Source organism: Ailuropoda melanoleuca, chromosome 12, assembly GCF_002007445.2.
Source record: "Ailuropoda melanoleuca isolate Jingjing chromosome 12, ASM200744v2, whole genome shotgun sequence".
Lineage (NCBI taxonomy): Eukaryota > Metazoa > Chordata > Mammalia > Carnivora > Ursidae > Ailuropoda > Ailuropoda melanoleuca.
This window is the reverse complement of record NC_048229.1, coordinates 7,881,563-7,899,976: the sequence shown is the minus strand read 5'-3', so window position 1 is coordinate 7,899,976 and position 18,414 is coordinate 7,881,563. Positions and strand designations below refer to the sequence as shown.

The 18,414-nt window shown below is 38.7% G+C and overlaps 1 protein-coding gene and 1 long non-coding RNA gene across 7 annotated transcripts in view; one reads left to right on the top strand and one right to left on the bottom strand.

The window, feature by feature from the left end:
• Positions 1 to 18,414, bottom strand: part of RAD9B (RAD9 checkpoint clamp component B) — a 63,620-nt gene that overhangs the window by 36,137 nt on the left and 9,069 nt on the right. For 4 of the 5 annotated variants that reach the window (XM_034638945.1, XM_034638944.1, XM_011225929.3 and 1 more), the window contains 6 exons: positions 15,583 to 15,682; positions 12,032 to 12,138; positions 7,661 to 7,767; positions 7,514 to 7,578; positions 6,864 to 6,986; positions 3,594 to 3,843 (listed from right to left, as the gene is read on the bottom strand). In XM_034638945.1, the coding sequence (XP_034494836.1) occupies positions 3,594 to 3,843; positions 6,864 to 6,986; positions 7,514 to 7,578; positions 7,661 to 7,767; positions 12,032 to 12,138; positions 15,583 to 15,682 (752 nt within the window). The remainder of the gene's footprint in view (positions 1 to 3,593; positions 3,844 to 6,863; positions 6,987 to 7,513; positions 7,579 to 7,660; positions 7,768 to 12,031; positions 12,139 to 15,582; positions 15,683 to 18,414) is intronic. The other variant, XM_034638947.1, reaches the window with a different exon arrangement.
• Positions 1,573 to 16,515, top strand: LOC117795231. Of its 2 annotated transcripts, XR_004619122.1 has the most exons (4): positions 1,573 to 1,630; positions 9,568 to 9,787; positions 11,929 to 12,075; positions 14,042 to 14,745. It is a non-coding gene; the product is annotated as an uncharacterized LOC117795231 (long non-coding RNA). The 2 variants fall into 2 exon arrangements; XR_004619123.1 differs by lacking the exons at positions 1,573 to 1,630; positions 9,568 to 9,787 and adding an exon at positions 15,802 to 16,515 and having other exon boundaries at positions 11,135 to 12,075; positions 14,042 to 14,277.

The window sequence follows — 18,414 nt, the reverse complement described above, 5'->3', positions numbered from 1 at the left end:
CCCCCGTGGCTCAGTCTATTAAGCATCTGCCTTTTTGGCTCAAGTCATGATCTCAGGGTCCTATGATCGAGTCCCACATTGGACTCCCTGCTCAGCAGGAAGCTTGTTTCTCCCTCTCCCTCTGACCCTCCCCCCTGCTCATGTTCTCTCTTTCTCTCTCTCAAATAAATAAATGAAATATTTAAAATAATAATAATAATAAAATAAAGAAATGGGGGAGGCCAGTATGAACCCTGTGGTGTTGGACTGGAACTGGAGGTATCAGTATGAATTCATGGGTTTTAATGTACATATATATGTATGTATACAAATAAAAATTGATCAGTGTGTGTGTGTGTGTGTGTGTGTGTGTGTGTGTGTGTGAATAAATGCATACGTTTCCTAGCTTTGAGGTCTGCTAAAGGCCTAGAAGCAAGGAAATCCCAGTACAAAAGAGCACACCTACCACCTAGAAGTTGTTTCTGTCTACCATCTCTGATCAAAGGAAACAGAAATCTTGGGAGAAATGGCTGATCCCATTTGGGTTGGAGTTGGGAAATACAAGTTAAGCCTAGAATACTATTAAGTTTCCAAAAAGTAAGGAAGTGCTCAAAAAACGCTGGAGATATGTCAAAGAGACAGAGGCTCCCAGTATAAATGATAGTAATGGATTATAACCCCCAAAATAAAATTAACATCCAAGAGTATTTTATGACATAAATAATTGAATAACATAAATGGAGAGAAGGAAAGTTGTTAAAGTGGAGTTGCATCTGAAGATAGAAAAATTACTATTTGTCAAGCATTACAGTAATAACTATTTTAGACAAAAAAGCATCAGTGGATGCTAAAATTAGTAGGCAAAAAGTATGAAGAGAAACAGGATATTTACAGAGTTTCAAAGTATCACCCACCAAGCCACTTCAATTACTAACAGAAAACAACGGTAGGATCACCAAAAATTAGGATCACCAAGACGACAAATCTCCATCACGTGCTTCCAGATAAGATGTATGAGAACACAGCATCGTTCTGTTACACTCTTACTAAAAATGCACAGCTGAAATTTAATCACGAAGAAATCAGAAAAATTCAAATTCAGGGACATTCTACTAAAGTGTCAAGGTAAAGAAAGACAAAACAAGATTTAGAAAATGTTCCTGACTAAAGGAGACCCTGTCGATATTTAGGGAATCTGGGCGAACAGTATATGGGAATTCTTTATACTACTTCTGCAAGTGAGTCTGAATTTATTTCAAATTTTTTTAAAAATGTGATGTGCATGTGTGCAAGCATGTGTGTGTATATGTGCATAGAAAAAGTCCTAACAGTAATAATAGAAGTGTTTGTAGTGATTATCTCTGATAATCTCTTATTTGTATTTTCTGATTTTTCTCTGGTGAAATGATAATTGTACTATTATAAATGTTAACATTTGGAGAGTCTGGGAGAAGGGTATGTAGGAATTCTTTGTATTATTTTTGCAACTTTTTTTTTAAAGGTTTTATTTATTTATTTGAAAGAGAGAGAAAGACCACACTTGCGAGTACCAGCAAGGAGAGAGAGAAGCACCTGACACAGGCCTGGATCCCAGGACCCTGGAATCATGACCTGAGCTGAAGGAAGACACTTAACCGACTGAGCCACCCAGGTGCCCCAGTTTTTGCAACTTTTTAAAAGTGAAATTATCTTAAAATGAAAAGTTAAAAACAAACAAGCAAACAAATAGGATGGGCCATATTATCAGATTGTTACTAGCACCATAATGGCTATAGCTCAGGTCTGGTTCGCAGGTGGTGGCCCTCCTGTGTGCACGGCAAATGCTGCTCATCAACTACAGATAGAGCTTTAGTCACGCTCAGTTCAGTCTGCCCAACCAGTGACTGGTGGTGTCACTAAAGGGGAAACCTATCTGTCATTCCCGGCATAGACTATGTTTTGTATGGGAGCAGGAAGGAGGAAAGGGGGAGGCCTAGTGAAGGGCATAATAAATACCCTAGGGATAGTCCCTGAATGCCATTCCAAGGAGTTTAGTTGTAATCCTATGGGACAAGGGAAATGATCCAAGAGAGTGATGTATAACAATAACTAACATTTAATGAGCATTAGCCATGTTCCATATATTAGTTCAATTAATTCCCACAGTTCTATTTAATGGGTAGTACTATTATTATCCCCATTTTACTGATAATAAAACCAAGGCAAAGAGGAGTAACTTGTCCAAGTCACACAACTAATAAGTGGCAAACAGGGATGTGAACCTAGGAATTCTAAATCTGAAGCCAGCACTCTAAACCTCTGTACTTCACCGTAAATGTAAGGTTTGGACAAAATCTTCTCTACATTGGAGGAGAACCGGAGTGGAGGGGAACAGAGGCATGGAGGCCAATGGGAAGGCTCACAATAGTTTGGGTGGAAGATGATAAGGATCTAAATAACAACCATATTGTAATTTCAGTTTTGCAGGAGTTTGCCACATTAAGGCAAATAATACCCTTTAAAATAGAACTTTGTTTTTAGAATTCAAGTGACATGATGGGAAATTTGAAGAAGAGTCCTGTAATGGTGCTCATGGAGCTTATAGTTCTTTATAAATGTCACTTTCCCTAGTGAGGAAATGGGCAATCTTAATGTGAATTTCAGGGAAGTGAAGTGGCCAGAAAATGTTTTTGTGTTGTTACCTTTGAAAAAGTAAGCACAATATGTGTGACCAAAAAAAAAAACAAAACAAAAAAACAGGAGGGGAAAATGTTTCTGTATAATGAAAGACAAATTTCAGTTTTCACCTTATGCCAAGCTAGTAATACACAAGAGAAAATTGCTGTAACTGCTAGGCATATAATAGGTATTCAATAAACAGCATCAGACTGAATAATGAATGGAGTTTACTACCCAATTTTACTGCCCTTAGTCTTTTATACAGCATAAGATAGTGACTTTTAGAAATACTATTTCTCCCTTCAAATTTCTATGAAACTCATATTTCCAAACCAATAATAATAGCAACAGTAAAACAAGCTTGAATAAAACATTAATGTAAACTTGTTAAATTGGGACTTATTATTTGAGATACTTTAGTTTCTAATAAATCATATTTATCTTCAGTTCAATAGATATCTAAGATTTAACACAATAGCATTCTGTAAAGCTTATCATCCAGCTAGTAAAACGTAGTTATATAATAGGTTATTAACAGGGACTCCACAATAAATAACTGGTGATATTTGTTGGGATGAAATTTATATTTGTACTACAATGAGTAAAGGATTTCCCAACCCAATTTGAAAAATAAAATAAGGACACTTATCTTAGAAAGTAAATTATATGATGTCAGCATACTATTTGTATCCAAAGATTATCCTGTAAGCAATCATAATTTATTCTTTAATACAAGTGACCCAAATATCTACTTGAATATACTTTATTGCTCAATGAGCAATTTATACTCTTTTGTACTGACAGTATAGAAGTCAGTCTTTGCTCCATCTCAGACTGATTTCACCTCTCCCCTATCAAAAAGTAAGGACACTATTTTCAGGACACTGGGGTGGGCTTGGGCAGGAAGACTGTAAAAGGAGACAGACGATGAGAATTCTTCAACATTTTCCCTTTACCTTCCTCAGATGTGAAGACACTGGCACCTCCTCTGTGTTGCTGACACTGCTTTCTGGCACTTCACTAATGTCTCCATTCACTCTTTTCATTATAGGGCTGCCACAGTTTTCCAATGTAGGGATGTCTGTTTGAGTCTCATTAGGATAAAGCCTTTTGGGTGCTGCTTTTCTCAAGATACATCCAGGGGCCTTGCTGGTTACATTTTTACCAGTCTTTGAATTGTTGTTTGTTGAACACATCAGATCTGACCTGAGGTATTAAAGGATTAAATGAATGAACTGTTTGCCTGGAAATGTATATTTTTATATACCTAATGAAGCAATATGGGATGACAATGATAACACTAGTTTAGAGAATATATCGAAACAACATAGAACTGATTGTTGAAAGTTTAAAATTTACCTCAGAAAGTTAAAAATAGAACTACCCTATGATCCAGCAATTGCACTACTAGGTATTTACCCAAGGATACAAAAATAGAGATTTGAAGGGGCACATGCACCCCTATGTTTACAGCAGCATTAGCAACAATAGCCAAACTATGAAAAGAGCCCAAATGCCCATCGACTGATGCATGGATAAAGATGTGAGATGATAGATAGATAGATAGATAGATAGATAGATAGATAGATAGATAATGGAATACTACTCAGCCATTAAAAAGAATGAAATCCTGCCATTTGCAACGATGTGGATAGAACTAGAGTGTATTATGCTAAGCAAAATAAGACAAATGCCATATGAATTCACTCTTATGTGGAATTTAAGAAACAAAACAGAAGATCATATGGGAGGGGGAGAAAACGGAAAGAGACAGAGAGGGAAACAAACTATAAGAAACTTCACCATTATTAACATATAATGTAGTATTTGTTTCAGGGATACAGGTCTGTGATCCATCAGTCTTACACAACACACAGCACTCACAACATATAACCTCCCCAATGTCTATCACCAAGCCTCCCCATCCCCCCAACCCCCTCTCCTCCAGCAATCCTCAGTTAGTTTCCTGAGGTTAAGAGTCTCTTATGGGTTGTCTCCCTCTCTGGTTTCATCTTGTTTCATTTTTTCCTCTCTTCTCCTATAATCCTCTGCCTTGTTTCTTAAATTCCACATATCTATGAGATCATATGATAACTGTCTTTCTCTGATTGACTTATTTTGCTTAGCATAATGCCCTCTAGTTCCATCCACATTGTTGCAAATGGCAAGATTTCATTTTTGATGGCTGCATAATATTCCATTGTGTGTATATACATACACATGTATGTACATGGATAAAGAAGATGTGGTTTATATATATACATTCATCTGTTGACGGACATCTGGGCTCTTTCCATAGTTTGGCTATTGTGGACATTGCTGCTATAAACATTGGGGTGCAGGTGCCCCTTCAGATCACTACATTTGTATCTTTGGGGTAAATACCCAATAGTGCAATTGCTGGGTCATAGGGTAGCTCTATTTTCAACTTTTTGAGGAACCTCCATACTGTTTTCCACAGTGGCTGCACCAGCTTCCATTTCCAACAACAGTGTGGGAAGGTTCCCTTTTCTCTTCATCCTCACCAACATCTGTTGTTTCCTGAGTTGTTAATTTTAGCCATTCTGACTGGTGTGAGGTGGTATCTCATTGTGGTTTTGATTTGTATTTCCCTGAGGGCTAGTGATGTTGAGCACTTTTTCATGTGTCTGTTGGCCATTTGGATGTCTTCTTTGCAGAAATGTCTGTTCAAGTCTTCTGCCCAAACTGTAAGAGACTTAATGATAGAGAACAAACTGAGGCTTGATGGAGAGAGGTGCGTGGGGGATGGGCTAGAAGGGTGGTGGGCATTAAGAAGGGCACTTGTTATGATGAGCACTGGGTGTTGTACGTAAGTGATGAATCACTGAATTCTACTCCTAAAACCAATATTGCACTGTATGTTACCTAACTAGAATTTAAATAACAAATTTTTTTAAAAAGGTAAAATTTACATATATGATTAATTAGAATTCTCTCTACACATTCAAATTCTTCAGTAAAGCAACCCAATGTCCATGAGACAAACTTGTGATATAGTAACAGGGCCTGAGTTAGAAAACAAAATTCAGGGGTGCCTGGGTGGCACAGCGGTTAAGCGTCTGCCTTCGGCTCAGGGCGTGATCCCAGCATTCTGGGATCGAGCCCCGCATTAGGCTCCTCTGCTATGAGCCTGCTTCTTCCTCTCCCACTTCCCTTGCTTGTGTCCCTCTCTCGCTGGCTGTCTCTATCTCTGTTGAATAAATAAATAAAATATTTTTTAAAAAAAGAAAAAAATTCAAATTATTATACATCTGTATGAAAAAATTCCATACAGTCATTAAAAATCAAGTTTCCAAGTCATAATCAGTGATATTGGAACATGTTCACAATATATTTTGTGGGGGACAAACAGGAAAGAAAACTACATATCCTGTATGATCCTGATCTTATTTTAAAACATCTTATGCAGGGGCGCCTGGGTGGCACAGCGGTTAAGCGTCTGCCTTCGGCTCAGGGCGTGATCCTGGCGTTATGGGATCGAGCCCCACATCAGGCTCCTCCGCTAGGAGCCTGCTTCTTCCTCTCCCACTCCCCCTGCTTGTGTTCTCTCTCGCTGGCTGTCTCTGTCTCTGTTGAATAAATAAATAAAATCTTTAAAAAAAAACAAAAAAAAACAAAAAAAAAACATCTTATGCAAAATAAAAAGTTTGAAAGAAAAATCAGTGAGCCAAATGTTAACCGTGGCTATCTCCAGGTGGTGCAATTTATCTTCTTTGTACTTTTCTCTATTTTCCAAATTTCCCACAGTACCTTAAAGTTACTTTTACAGTGAAGTACCCTGCACCAAAAAAAAAAAAAAAAGTTACTGAGACAAAAGAAGAAAAGAAAAACAAAAGCTGCCCCTATGTCCAAGAAAGGGAGTTCTAGGCAGTAAACAGAAACTTACCTATGAACCTTAACACTGTATCCCTCCTAAAAAATGGCTGCCAAAACTGAAAATAAGGGGTTTGGGTAATAACAAAGATAAACCAGACAGTCCTGTCAAATTCTGATCAGAAGAGAAAAAGCAAATATCTAGTGCATGATTGGTGATATTTCTATGCTAGTTAGGTCCTACTGTAGCTCTTCCTGATTCAGTCAATATTTCTGATCTTCTAATGTCTTACTCCTTGATTGTTTCCTAAATGAATGCCAAAGAATTATTTCAGAATAAGATTGCAATGGCTTTTTCCCAACCAATAAAGATGTTAAAACGTTGGTCTTACCTTTTTAGTTTTTGTGATAGACACAGTGATTGTGGAGAAGATGCTCTACTTGGCTCATCAGCTAATGTAGCCAAAATAAAGTTGGCTTCCAATAACATATCATCGATACTTAAAGCCATAGGTCTAAAAAGAGGCAAAGTCAGAGCAAGCATCATACACGTTTTCTGATGGGCATTAGGAAAATTAGAAAATGACACTTCAGAAGTAAAAAGAGACAGTAAAAGTAGAAGTCCTATTTGTCTTTTCACAAATTAACAGTCCTAAGAGCTGATGTCCTTAGACATCATCAGATCCAATTTCAAAAAGCACATCTATCTTAACCCAATCTCTGAAATTTTAGTTCTGAAATACCACATGAAATATCATCGTTTCATAGAAATTAGACTTGTTTAAGCCATGTATAATTTTCTATTTAGGCAATAAATTTAGCACCATGCCAAATGTATAATGTTTCACTATATCTTTTTCAATTACCAATTTAAAAATGCCATGTATGGCATCCTTCAAAATTTTAGTTTGATAAGTGTTGCTAGTAAAGTTAAGGAATTCTTGAGGTGTGAATTAATTTCAAAGTGATCCAAAGGGTTTTATTATTGATATATAATGGAAGGAAGGGAGGGAGGGAGGGAGAAAAGTTCCCAAGGACTTACTTCCCAGGAAAATCAAAATGAATGGCTATAGGAGCATGTGTAGCTTCTGAAAATGTCAGCATTCCCTGAAAGAGAAAAAGAAGAAAAATAGTTGAAATCTTTATTTAAAAAACCACCAGCGAAATTTTGATACAAATTTTTGTTTACCTTCAATTCTTTGAAGCAGAATGTTATTTCAGTATCAACTCCAATTTGAAAGAAGTCAAACTCATCTGGGCCAACAAACATTTCACTGTACACAGAATCGGTCAAATCTGTTCAATATTATAGGAAAAGAAAAAATAGAATTAGTTCCAGGGGTACTTGTTAAACTTTAATATGAAAATATAACTGTAAGTGGTAGATTACAAATAGCCACAAATCCTTTGACACTCCTTCACTGAGAGATAGGGTCTATGTCTATGTCCCCTCCCCTCAAATTTGGGTAGTGGGCTCTCTGACTGCTAAGACCAATAGGATATGGTACTCTGGATGAAATGACCTGGTGCTGGTTTCAGAGCCCAGGCCTTAAGAGACTGGCAACTTTCACCTCCTCTATCCTACAACATTCACTCTTGGAACTTGGCCACCATGCCAAGTTCATGCTATATGAAGGCCAAGTTAATGGAGAGGCCATATGTGTGCAGTCACTCTGGTTAACAGTCCAGCTGTTCTTCCAGCATCAATCACCAGCCATGTCAGTGTGCCATCTTGGATGGATTTAGATGATTCTAGACCCAGCCACCATCTAACTACAATTGCATAAGACCCCAAGTACAAGCTGTCTAGCTGAGCCCATCAATCCACAGAAACATAAAAGATAAGAAAAAATTATTCTTTTTTACTACAAAAATGTTTGATATACATGCTCAGAAATACATACACACACACACACACGAGTACCTTTTCTTCCTTTTTCTTGTTTTCTTTTTTTTTCTAATTGAATTGTAGCTAACATACAGTGTTATATTATTTTCAGGTATACAATATAAAAAATTCAACAGTTCTATATATTTCTCAGTATTCCTCAAGATAAATTGCTCTTAATCCCCTTTATCTATTTCTCTCATCCCCCTTCTGCCAACCACTAGTTTGTTCTCTGTATTTAAGAGAATGTTTGTCTTTTTCTTTGTTCATTTGTTTCTTCAATATCACATGAGTGAAATCATATGGTATCTGTCTTTCTCTGATTGACTTACTGCATTTAGCATTATATTCTTTTTTTTTAAAGATTTTATTAATTTATTCGACAGAGAGAGAGACAGCCAGCAGGAGAGGGAACACAAGCAGGGGGAGTGGGAGAGGAAGAAGCAGGCTCATAGCAGAGGAGCCTGATGTGGGGCTCGATCCCATAACGCCGGGATCACGACCTGAGCTGAAGGCAGACGCTTAACCGCTGTGCCACCCAGGCACCCCTAGCATTATATTCTTTTAAAAGATTTTATTTATTTGAGAGAGAAAGAGAGAGAGGGCACACGTGCATGAGCAGGGGGAGGGGCAGAGGGAGATGGACAAGCTGACTCCCCATTGATCAAGGAGACTGACACAGGCTCTATCCCAGGACCCTGAGATCACGACCTGAGCCAAAGTCAGATACTTAACTGACTGAGTCACCCAGTCACCCCTAGCATTATATTCTTTAGGTCCATCCATGTTGTTGCAAATGGCAAGATTTCATTCTTTTTTTAGGACTGAGTAATACTACATTATGAATACACCACCTCTTCTTTATCTACCTTTGTCTATGATAGATTTGGGTCACTTTCATATCCTGGCTATTGTAAACAATACTGCAGTGAGCACAGAGGTGCATATATCTTTTCAAATCAGTGTTTTCATTTTCTCTGGGTAAACACCATATTGGATCATATGATATTTCTATTTCTCAGTTTTTGAGGAACCCCTATACTGACACCACAGTGGCTGCACCAATTTACATTCCCACCAACAGTGCATAAGGGTTTCTTTTTCCCCACATCCTCGCCAACACTTGTTTTTTCTTGTGATTTTATTTTAGTCATTCTGATAGGTATCAGATGATATCTCATTGTGTTTTTTTTTTTTTCTCTTTAAAGAAAGGCAGACTACCACATGCAGCGCCTCATTTGGATGTGTCTGGAGTCTTGGAAGCTTGACTACCCTACATTCTCCTGCAAATGGACCTTGAGAGCTTGTTTGAAGGCTCTAGCAGGGAAGCACAGCTATTCGTATACCCTTGACCAAAGAACAGTCCTCCTCTATTGGGAAGGTTGTCCTCTTTGAGCACGCAGCTTTGGGAGGGACACACATGGAGCGGTAAGGGAGGACACCCGCCCAGCAGCCAGATCAGCTGAATCAATCCTGTCGATCAATGGGGTGACAGATGTTTCAGCCACATTTCCCTCACATCTTCATTGTGGTTTTGATTTGCATTTCCTTGCTGATGAGTGATGTTGAGCATCTTTTCATGTGTCTGTGGCCATCTGTATACATTCTTTGGAAAAATGAGTGTTCAGGTACTCTGCCCATTTTTTAAAAAAGATTTATTTTTTTATTTGAGAGAGAGAGAGTGCAGAAGGCAGGGGGAGAGAGAATCTTAAGCAGACTCCACACTGAGGGCCTGACATGGATTCGATCCCACGGCCCTGAGATCACAACCTGAGCCAAAATCAAGGGTAGATGCTTAACTGACTGCGCCACCCAGGCGTCCCAATCTGCCCATTTTTTACTGGATTACTTTTCATAGCTTCACAGTAGTTCATAATCTTTACTCAACCAATCTTCTGATATTAGATCTGAAGTATAGAAGGAGATGCAGCAAACTATTTAAAGTGCTTATCTCTGGGTAGTGGGATTTCAAGTGACTTTTTTTAGTAGTGCTTATTTTGTGTTTTTTCTTTTCTTCAATGAACATGAATTAATCTATGTGTAAGAACAAAGGATAAATAGTATATATTTTTTAAAAGGACCAAACACTACCCTAGAAACAATTCCTATCAAACAAGAAGGTTCATGTCACTTCCAGTGTACTAGCATAGAGTAAGTTCAATAATAAACAACTGGATCCCCAGTCAACCATAACTAGAAAGCTAGTTAGAAAGCTGCTCACAAGGGACAATGTCTCCTGGTTACTAAATGCCCATCTTTATTCAGAGATGGCATTATGGAATACAAACAGACCCTTTCACTAGTGAAGCATATATTTCCCAGAACATGAGCTTCTGAGTGTCAAAAAACAATGCTAGATAAGACTAAAAAGAAGCAATAATAGCACAGTGGTAATGAGCCTGTGGCTTGGAGCCTATGTTCAGATAATCCACAGTTACTAACTGTGTGACACCAGGCAAGTCACTGAATTTCTCTGTGCTTCACATGGAAAATGGGCATAATAATATTACCTACATCACAGAGTTGTTACAAAGATCACATGAATTCATAAATGGAAACCATTTAGAAAAAGAACATGGAGGGGCGCCTGGATGGTTCAGCTGGTTGAAAGACGACTCTTGATTTTGGCTCCTGTCATGCTCTTGGGGTCCTGGGATTGAGCCCTGCATCAGGCTCCCCACCCAACAGGGAGCCTGCTTGAAATTCTCTCTCCCTCTCCCTCTGCCCCTCCCCCGCTCACACTCTCCTTCTCTCTCAAAATAAATAAATAAATCTTTTCCTAAAAAGTTAAAAAAAAAAAAAAAAAGGAAAAAGAAGAAGAACATGGCACAAACTAAACACCATGAAAGTCATCTGATCCAACTTCAGCCCTAGTTCTACCGGTTTTTCAGTTTGGAATAATACATTTCCCTCCCTTTCTTTTCTCTACTGCTGTCACACATGCACATGTGCACGTGCGTACACACACAACAAATTACCCAAGGTTAAAGAGTCTCAAACAGCTTGTACCCCAAAGACCCTAGTCAATTTTCTTGATAGCAAAACTTCTGACTTAATCATGCCTTAATTTCTCCATTCAATCTAGATAACTCTTGGAAGAGCTGACTTAAGAAGTATTCACATTTTCTGCCATGTGTATTTGCCATCTGGAATATCTTACATCTCTAGTTCAAAGCTACTTTTTCTTCTTATGTCATTAAAGATAATCTCAATTGCATTGCTGGCCTCTTAATTTTCCTTTATGCTAACCACAAAGGGTGATAAAAGATGAAAAACAGGGGTGCCTGGCTGGCTCAGTTGGAACAGCATGCATCTCTTGATCTTGGGGTCATGAGTTCGAGCCCCATGGTGGGTGTAGAGATTACTTAAAATAAATAAACAAACTTAAAAAAAAAAGATGGAAACCAGACCTTAAAAATCTTAACTGAAAATATACTTTTCTCAGTAACCATTCTCCTAATTTTAAAACAACCTGAATTTCAAAGCCAAATATTTTAATTATTGATCATGTTCCATTTCCTGGATCTCTTAAAATTTTAATGATCTTTCTACATCTTACTGCTTTTTAGACAAGAATAAATGTTATGCCACCAATGTTTACTGTATGGTCGGTCATCAAGAAACCCAGGAAGTGACATTCCATCCAACCACCATGACAGATGTGGTCCTTACCCATTGGTTCGTCACTGGAACTCTTCAGGCAAACACTGAGTGGGGTAACAGCAAGAGTAACTTCTTCTTGACTTGATGTAAAAAGAACTACTGCCTCAGCAAGCACTCTACAAAATGTGATAAAAAGTATTATGTTACTTGAAAAAGAAGAAGAAAGAAAGGATCTTATTAAATGGGACTCAAATCTTTAATCTGGAAATAAACAGTCAGCCTAGATTTTTAAAAACTTACCAAAAAACCTATCTTCTTTTTTCTATGTGAGCTGAATATTTTTAGTGTATTTTGAAATTCATTGTAAGGCCAAGAGAAGAGTAAAATATATTCTTAGTAAGACATGTGAAAGGAGCAGAATAAACCAGACACTGGAAGAAATGTCTTTAATTCTATAGTTTTATATACCCAGTATATATTTTTAATGGCCTGCAATCATACTCCTCAGGGAGGTACTAGAAAACATAGCTATTCAGATAGAACCGGGCAGAACTATGCTGGAGATCTGGGTGAGTCGTAGAGGTTTACGAGCAGACTGCTACTTATATTCTCTTTCCCTTTGTTACTTGTCCTAGATTATCACCTATTACTTTCAAGGTTGTCTTGACAACTCAAATGCCCTTTTATCCTGGGCTCCCTTTTTAAAAATAGCTTTATTGATACAGAATTCACATCTTATATAATTCACAGATTTAAAGTTTTTTAATTTGTATTTCCCTAACTACTAATGATGTTGAGGACCTTTTCATGTGCTTTTCAACCATTTGTATATCTTCTTTGGCAAAATATCTATTCAAGGGGCGCCTGGGTGGCACAGCGGTTAAGCGTCTGCCTTCGGCTCAGGGCGTGATCCCGGCGTTATGGGATCGAGCCCCCACATCAGGCTCCTCTGCTATGAGCCTGCTTCTTCCTCTCCCACTCCCCCTGCTTGTGTTCCCTCTCTCGCTGNCTGTCTCTATCTCTGTCAAATAAATAAATAAAATCTTTAAAAAAAAAATCTATTCAAATCCTTTGCCCATTTTAAATTATTTTTTTATTATTGGATTACAAGATCTGACTGCTTTTGAAATTGAGGTGTTGTCAGATAGAAATGAGATTCTTAGAATATATGTAATGTTGATGTTAACCCAATGCTAGATGTTAGCTCAGCAGTGTTTCTTGATGCCAAAATTTGAGGAACACCTTCCAAATTCATCTAGGAAATTCTCCAGTGTTACAAGGGAGGTGTTCTATAAGATATGAAATAACCCGATACAAAAAAATGACAACATAGGGGCGCCTGGGTGGCGCAGTTGTTAAGCATCTGCCTTCGGCTCAGGGTGTGATCCCGGTGTTCTGGGATCGAGCCCCACCAGGCCTCTCCGCTGGGAGCCTGCTTCTTCCTCTCCCACTCCCCCTGCTTGTGTTCCCTCTCTCGCTGGCTGTCTCTCTCTGTCAGGTAAATAAATGAAATCTTTGGAAAAAAAAATGACAACATAAATATGCAATTCAAAAAGAAAGAAAAATACAATTGCTAATAAATATATGAAAAGATGTTCAAACTCCCAAGCAATCAACACAACAAAAAAGAACATCTAATAATACAATTTTCTACCTATCAGGTTGGCAAAATTTTTAAAGATTGATCATATCTGTTACTTGAAAGAATTCCCCTACACTTCTGGTGGGAATATAAATTGGCACAACATTTAAGACAGCAATCTGATAGTCAGTATATGAATGCAAATTTAAAATTTGGTAAGCCTTTGACCCAGCAATTTCACTTCTAGGACTCTGTCTGTGTTAAGCAGCCTATAAGACGACCCCCATCTACCCCTACCTCCTGGTATTCATGCCCTCATATAATCCCCTGACCCTGAGTGTGGGCTTAACTTACAGAGTCACTTCTAACAAAGAAAATGGCAGAAGGGATGAAATGTGAGTTCTGAGATTAGGTTATAAAAATACTTTGGCTTCTGTTTGTGAATTCTCGCTCTCAATCAGTCATCTCAATCAACTCTCTCTCTTTCTGATTACCAGTGGCCATGTTGTGAGGACAATCAGATAATCCACAGAGAGGCCTGTGTGATGAGGAGCTGAGGCCTACCAGCAACCAGACTAGTGAGTTTGGAAGTCGATCTTCTGAGGCCTCCCCACAGCCATGTCCGTAAACTTGGGAGTGAATCCCCCCCAAGTCCAGCCTTCAGATGCGACTGCAGCCCTGGCTGACAGCTTAACTCCAACTTCATGAGACACCTTGAGCCAGAGGCACCCAGGTAAGCCACACTTATAACTATGAAGTAATCGGTGTCTGGTTTCTTAAAGCTCTGAGTTTGTTCCACATAAATAGGCAACTAATACAATTTTTGTGTATGGCAAAAAGCTGGAAACAACCTACTTTTTCACTAATAGGATAATGGGTAACTAAATTATGGTTCAGTCATACAGTGAAAAATTATGTAATCATTAAAAACAGTAAGATTGATTTAAGTGAACTGACACAGAAACTTTAAAAAGCAAGTTGCCAAACAATAATTGTAGGACATTTTCTTTGAAAAAAACATTTATAAGTATGTGCCTAGTAAGTAATATAAATGTGAGAGGGGGGAAGAAGGAAGAGAGAGAAAGAAAGTATCCATAGCTATAGGGAGAGGGTGAGTTACAGAGAGATTGGCTATATAGAGAAGAAGATCTACAAGGATGCACACCGAATTGTTGATTGATGTTATCTCTGCCAAGTGGGATAGAGGGGACAGGTAGAGGAGAAAAACTTTTCATTTTTTATCTTTGCACTCCTCTATAAATTATAGATGTATTACAAGGAACGTGTATTGCTTGTGTAATTTAAAAAACAATAAGGATAAAATATCTTTTCGCTCACAAAGTAATTAATGTTTAATGTTTAGTGCTACAGCTTAACCAAAAAATTGGGTGCACTTTTACTGACAAATGCATCTAACTCATTCTCTAAAGAAAAAATGCAAACACTTGGGATAAAATCAGTTTACATAAAAAATGTTAATGTTTCCTTGTTTGTTTTAAGGCTTGGACAGAAGGCAATATATAAATGCAAAGTATTATTAAGTGATATATTTTTCTCTTGATATCACTTGATATAGAAAGCCACTAACGGATAGGGCACCTGGGTGGCTCAGTCGTTAAGCGTCTGCCTTTGACTCAGGATGTGATCCCAGGGTCCTGGGACCAAGCCCCACATCAGGCTCCTCCGCTGGGAGCCTGCTTCTTCCTCTACCACTCCCCCAGCCTGTGTTCCCTCTCTCGCTGGCTGTCTCTCTCTCTGTCAAATAAATAAATAAAATCTTTTAAAAAAAAGCCACTAATGGGATATTTCCAGAACTTTCTTGCCACTAAATTATTATTGCCACCATTAAGCAATTTTATTATCTACTATTATCTTTCTCATGGTTTTCTCTTGACCTTGTAAGGGGATTTCTCCAAGTCAAATGTTAGCTTTTTTAAAAAATGTAACTGGTTTCAAATTTTAATTAAGGGCATTAATTCTTTACTCTGTGCCCACATATATTCAGAAAAATAAAAGTATACACCAGCGAACTCATTACCTTGGTTGAATAATTAGTGTATTAGAACACATATTCTTTTCAAAAATAACTTGCAAGGGCTGACTTTCTTGAAAACACACATTATGAGTTCTTCTAATACCTTAAAAAGAATAAAGCAATCTGTTAATAATTTTATGTGCAACATGAACTATTTAAAAAGTCTAAGTTTCACAGCCACGTTAAAATAATAAAATTAAAGAAACATTTCCTATCTGGCAGGTGCATGTAGCTTGAAGGAGCACTACTCCTTTATGAAATGTGTTTATCGCCTCCTAGTGGACACCACGCAACATGCCGTATCCTCGGACCAATGAGGCAGTACAGCTCTCAAGTTCTTTTGAAATGCAGGTTATTTCTTAAATTGTGTGTAAAATAGTGATTGCCCACTATAGTTCATGTACCTATCATTCCCTCTCACTACCTTTCACAGGTCTGATATTTCCGGATTTCTGGGAATTTTGGACGTCAGATATGAACATCTGGCCTGTAAATTCTTTTTCTCTGAGAGGAGGAAGAGGGGAAGGGTGTGTAGCCATAACGGCTATGGCTCTATGTGCCAGCAACTATAGTGCACATTTTACATACGTTACCTATGATCTTCACAATATCCCTATGAGGTAGGCACTTAGTCTCAGAACAGGAACCTGTAGCTCGGTGACTTTTCAAGGTGATGCTATTTTAACAAGTATAGGTAGAATTTGAATCTAAGTTTGAATATAGAGCCCATGTAATAAAATCCAAGTGGGCTGTAACTTCCTACAGCATAATAATATTGTGGTGAGAATCAAAAGGAGTCACTAGAAACAACATTTCTCATCTAACTTGGATTTTTTTTCTTTTGGGGAGGAGGGGGAGAAGAAGAGAGAGCATCCCAAGCAGGCTCCATGCCCAGTGCATGAGCCCGACACAAGGAGCAATTCCACGACCCCAAGATCATGACCTGAGCTGAAATCAAGAGTCAGACACCTAACCAACTGAGCTACCCAGGTGCCGCTGGATTTTTTTTTATACAAAATTAGTAATGGCAACATTTATTAATTTCATAAGTATTTACTGACCACCTACTATGCACAAAGCTGCATTAGTCAGCTTTTGCTGGAAAACAAGCCACTCCAAACCTCAGTGGCTCAAAATAACAAACATTTGTTATTTCTCACAATTCAGCTAAGTAGTTCTGGTTTTAGCTGGCTTAGCTGTGGGTGGACATGTTGGATGGCTTCACTTTCACGTCTAGGGCCTCTGTGGGACAACTGGCACAGCTGAGACTGCTGGGATGGCTGAGGCCTCCCACCACATGGTCTTAATCCTCCGAAGTCTACCTTGTAGCACTTGCTCTCATCCTGAGGGAAAGGTTCCTGCTTTAACAGAGGAAGCTCCCAGGCCTCTTAAGGCCTGGGCTTGGAATTCACACAATATCACTTCTATTTAATTGATAAAGCAAGCCCAAGGCTAGCCAAGATTCCAGCTGGGGAAACAGACTCCAGCTTTCGAAGGGTGGGGAGCAGCAAATAATTTGTGAGCACTTTTTTGGTAATCTACTACACAGGAACAATTTAAGGAGCTAGAGATTAGCAAAGCACAAATTAGACAAAAATCTCTATCCTCACAGAGCTTACCTTCTAGGGAGGGGAGACAGACAATAAGAAAATAAATAAGTAAAATAATTGATAGGTCACATCGTGGTAAGGGCCACAGGAAAAAGGCAAAGCAGAAAGGGCATTAGGGGGTGCCAGTCATGGTAGACAGCAATTTTAAATAGGGAAGTCAAGGAAGAGCTCATGGAAATGAAGCCACCTGAGTAAAGACTTGGAGGAGGAGAAAGAGCAAGCAACATGCTAGCTGGAGAAGGAGCTTGCTAGGCAGAGGGCTTCCAACCCACGTAGGACCTTACTGGCCATTGTAAGATCTCTGGCTTTCACCCTGGGTAAATGGGGAGGGTTTGGGGGGAGGCGCTGAGAGAATTTTGAGCACTGGAGTGACATATTCAACCTATTTCATCTTTGCATTCATCCATACATCTTAGATGTACTATAAAGAGCGTGGCACTGCAAGGAATTACTGTGATGTCTATTTCAGGAAGACACAAAGCTCAAAAATTGGCATAATTTACCCTATTTTAAACACTATTTCCAATTATTAGATGCTTATGGTCTAAAGTTCAAAAGATACCAAAAAATAGGCAGTGAAAAGTAAGTCACCTCCAACCCCTGACTCCTGCCACCCCCATACCCTCCACAGAGGGAACCACTTTTACCAGTTTCTTAGGTATTCTTCAGAAACAGCCTTGGCATATACAGCACGATCGTACCTCTAGAACATACCTCTAAATATTTCACTCAAGTGAATACTGGCATTGCCAAAGACGTCCAAGCAGATAAATGTCTGATTTCTTTGTCATTCCTGATGCTCCTTTTCTTGCCACTTGCTTCCTTCTTCTTTTTCCTTATCTACAAGTGTTAAACTTTCAACCTATACCTTTGCTCACACTGTTCCCTCCTGATCCCTCCTCACAGAATGCCTTCCCATTTCCACCTACTGGAAACTCACGTAGTTACTCACCTAGCCACTTACCACAAAGCCTTTCCTCTTCACCTTTCTCTCCTTTGAATCTCTGAACCAAACAGCATCCACTGCACCCTTGTTATTTTATCTTTTTAAGTAGGCTCCACACTGGGCATGGAGCTCACATACAGCTTAAACTCACAACCCTGAGATCAAGACCTGAGCTCAGATCAACAGTCAGACACTTAACAGACTGAGCCACCCAGGTGCCCCCCCACTGTACCCTCTTTAAAGCATGTACCTCTTCACTGCGGTTTTTCTAGTCTTCTG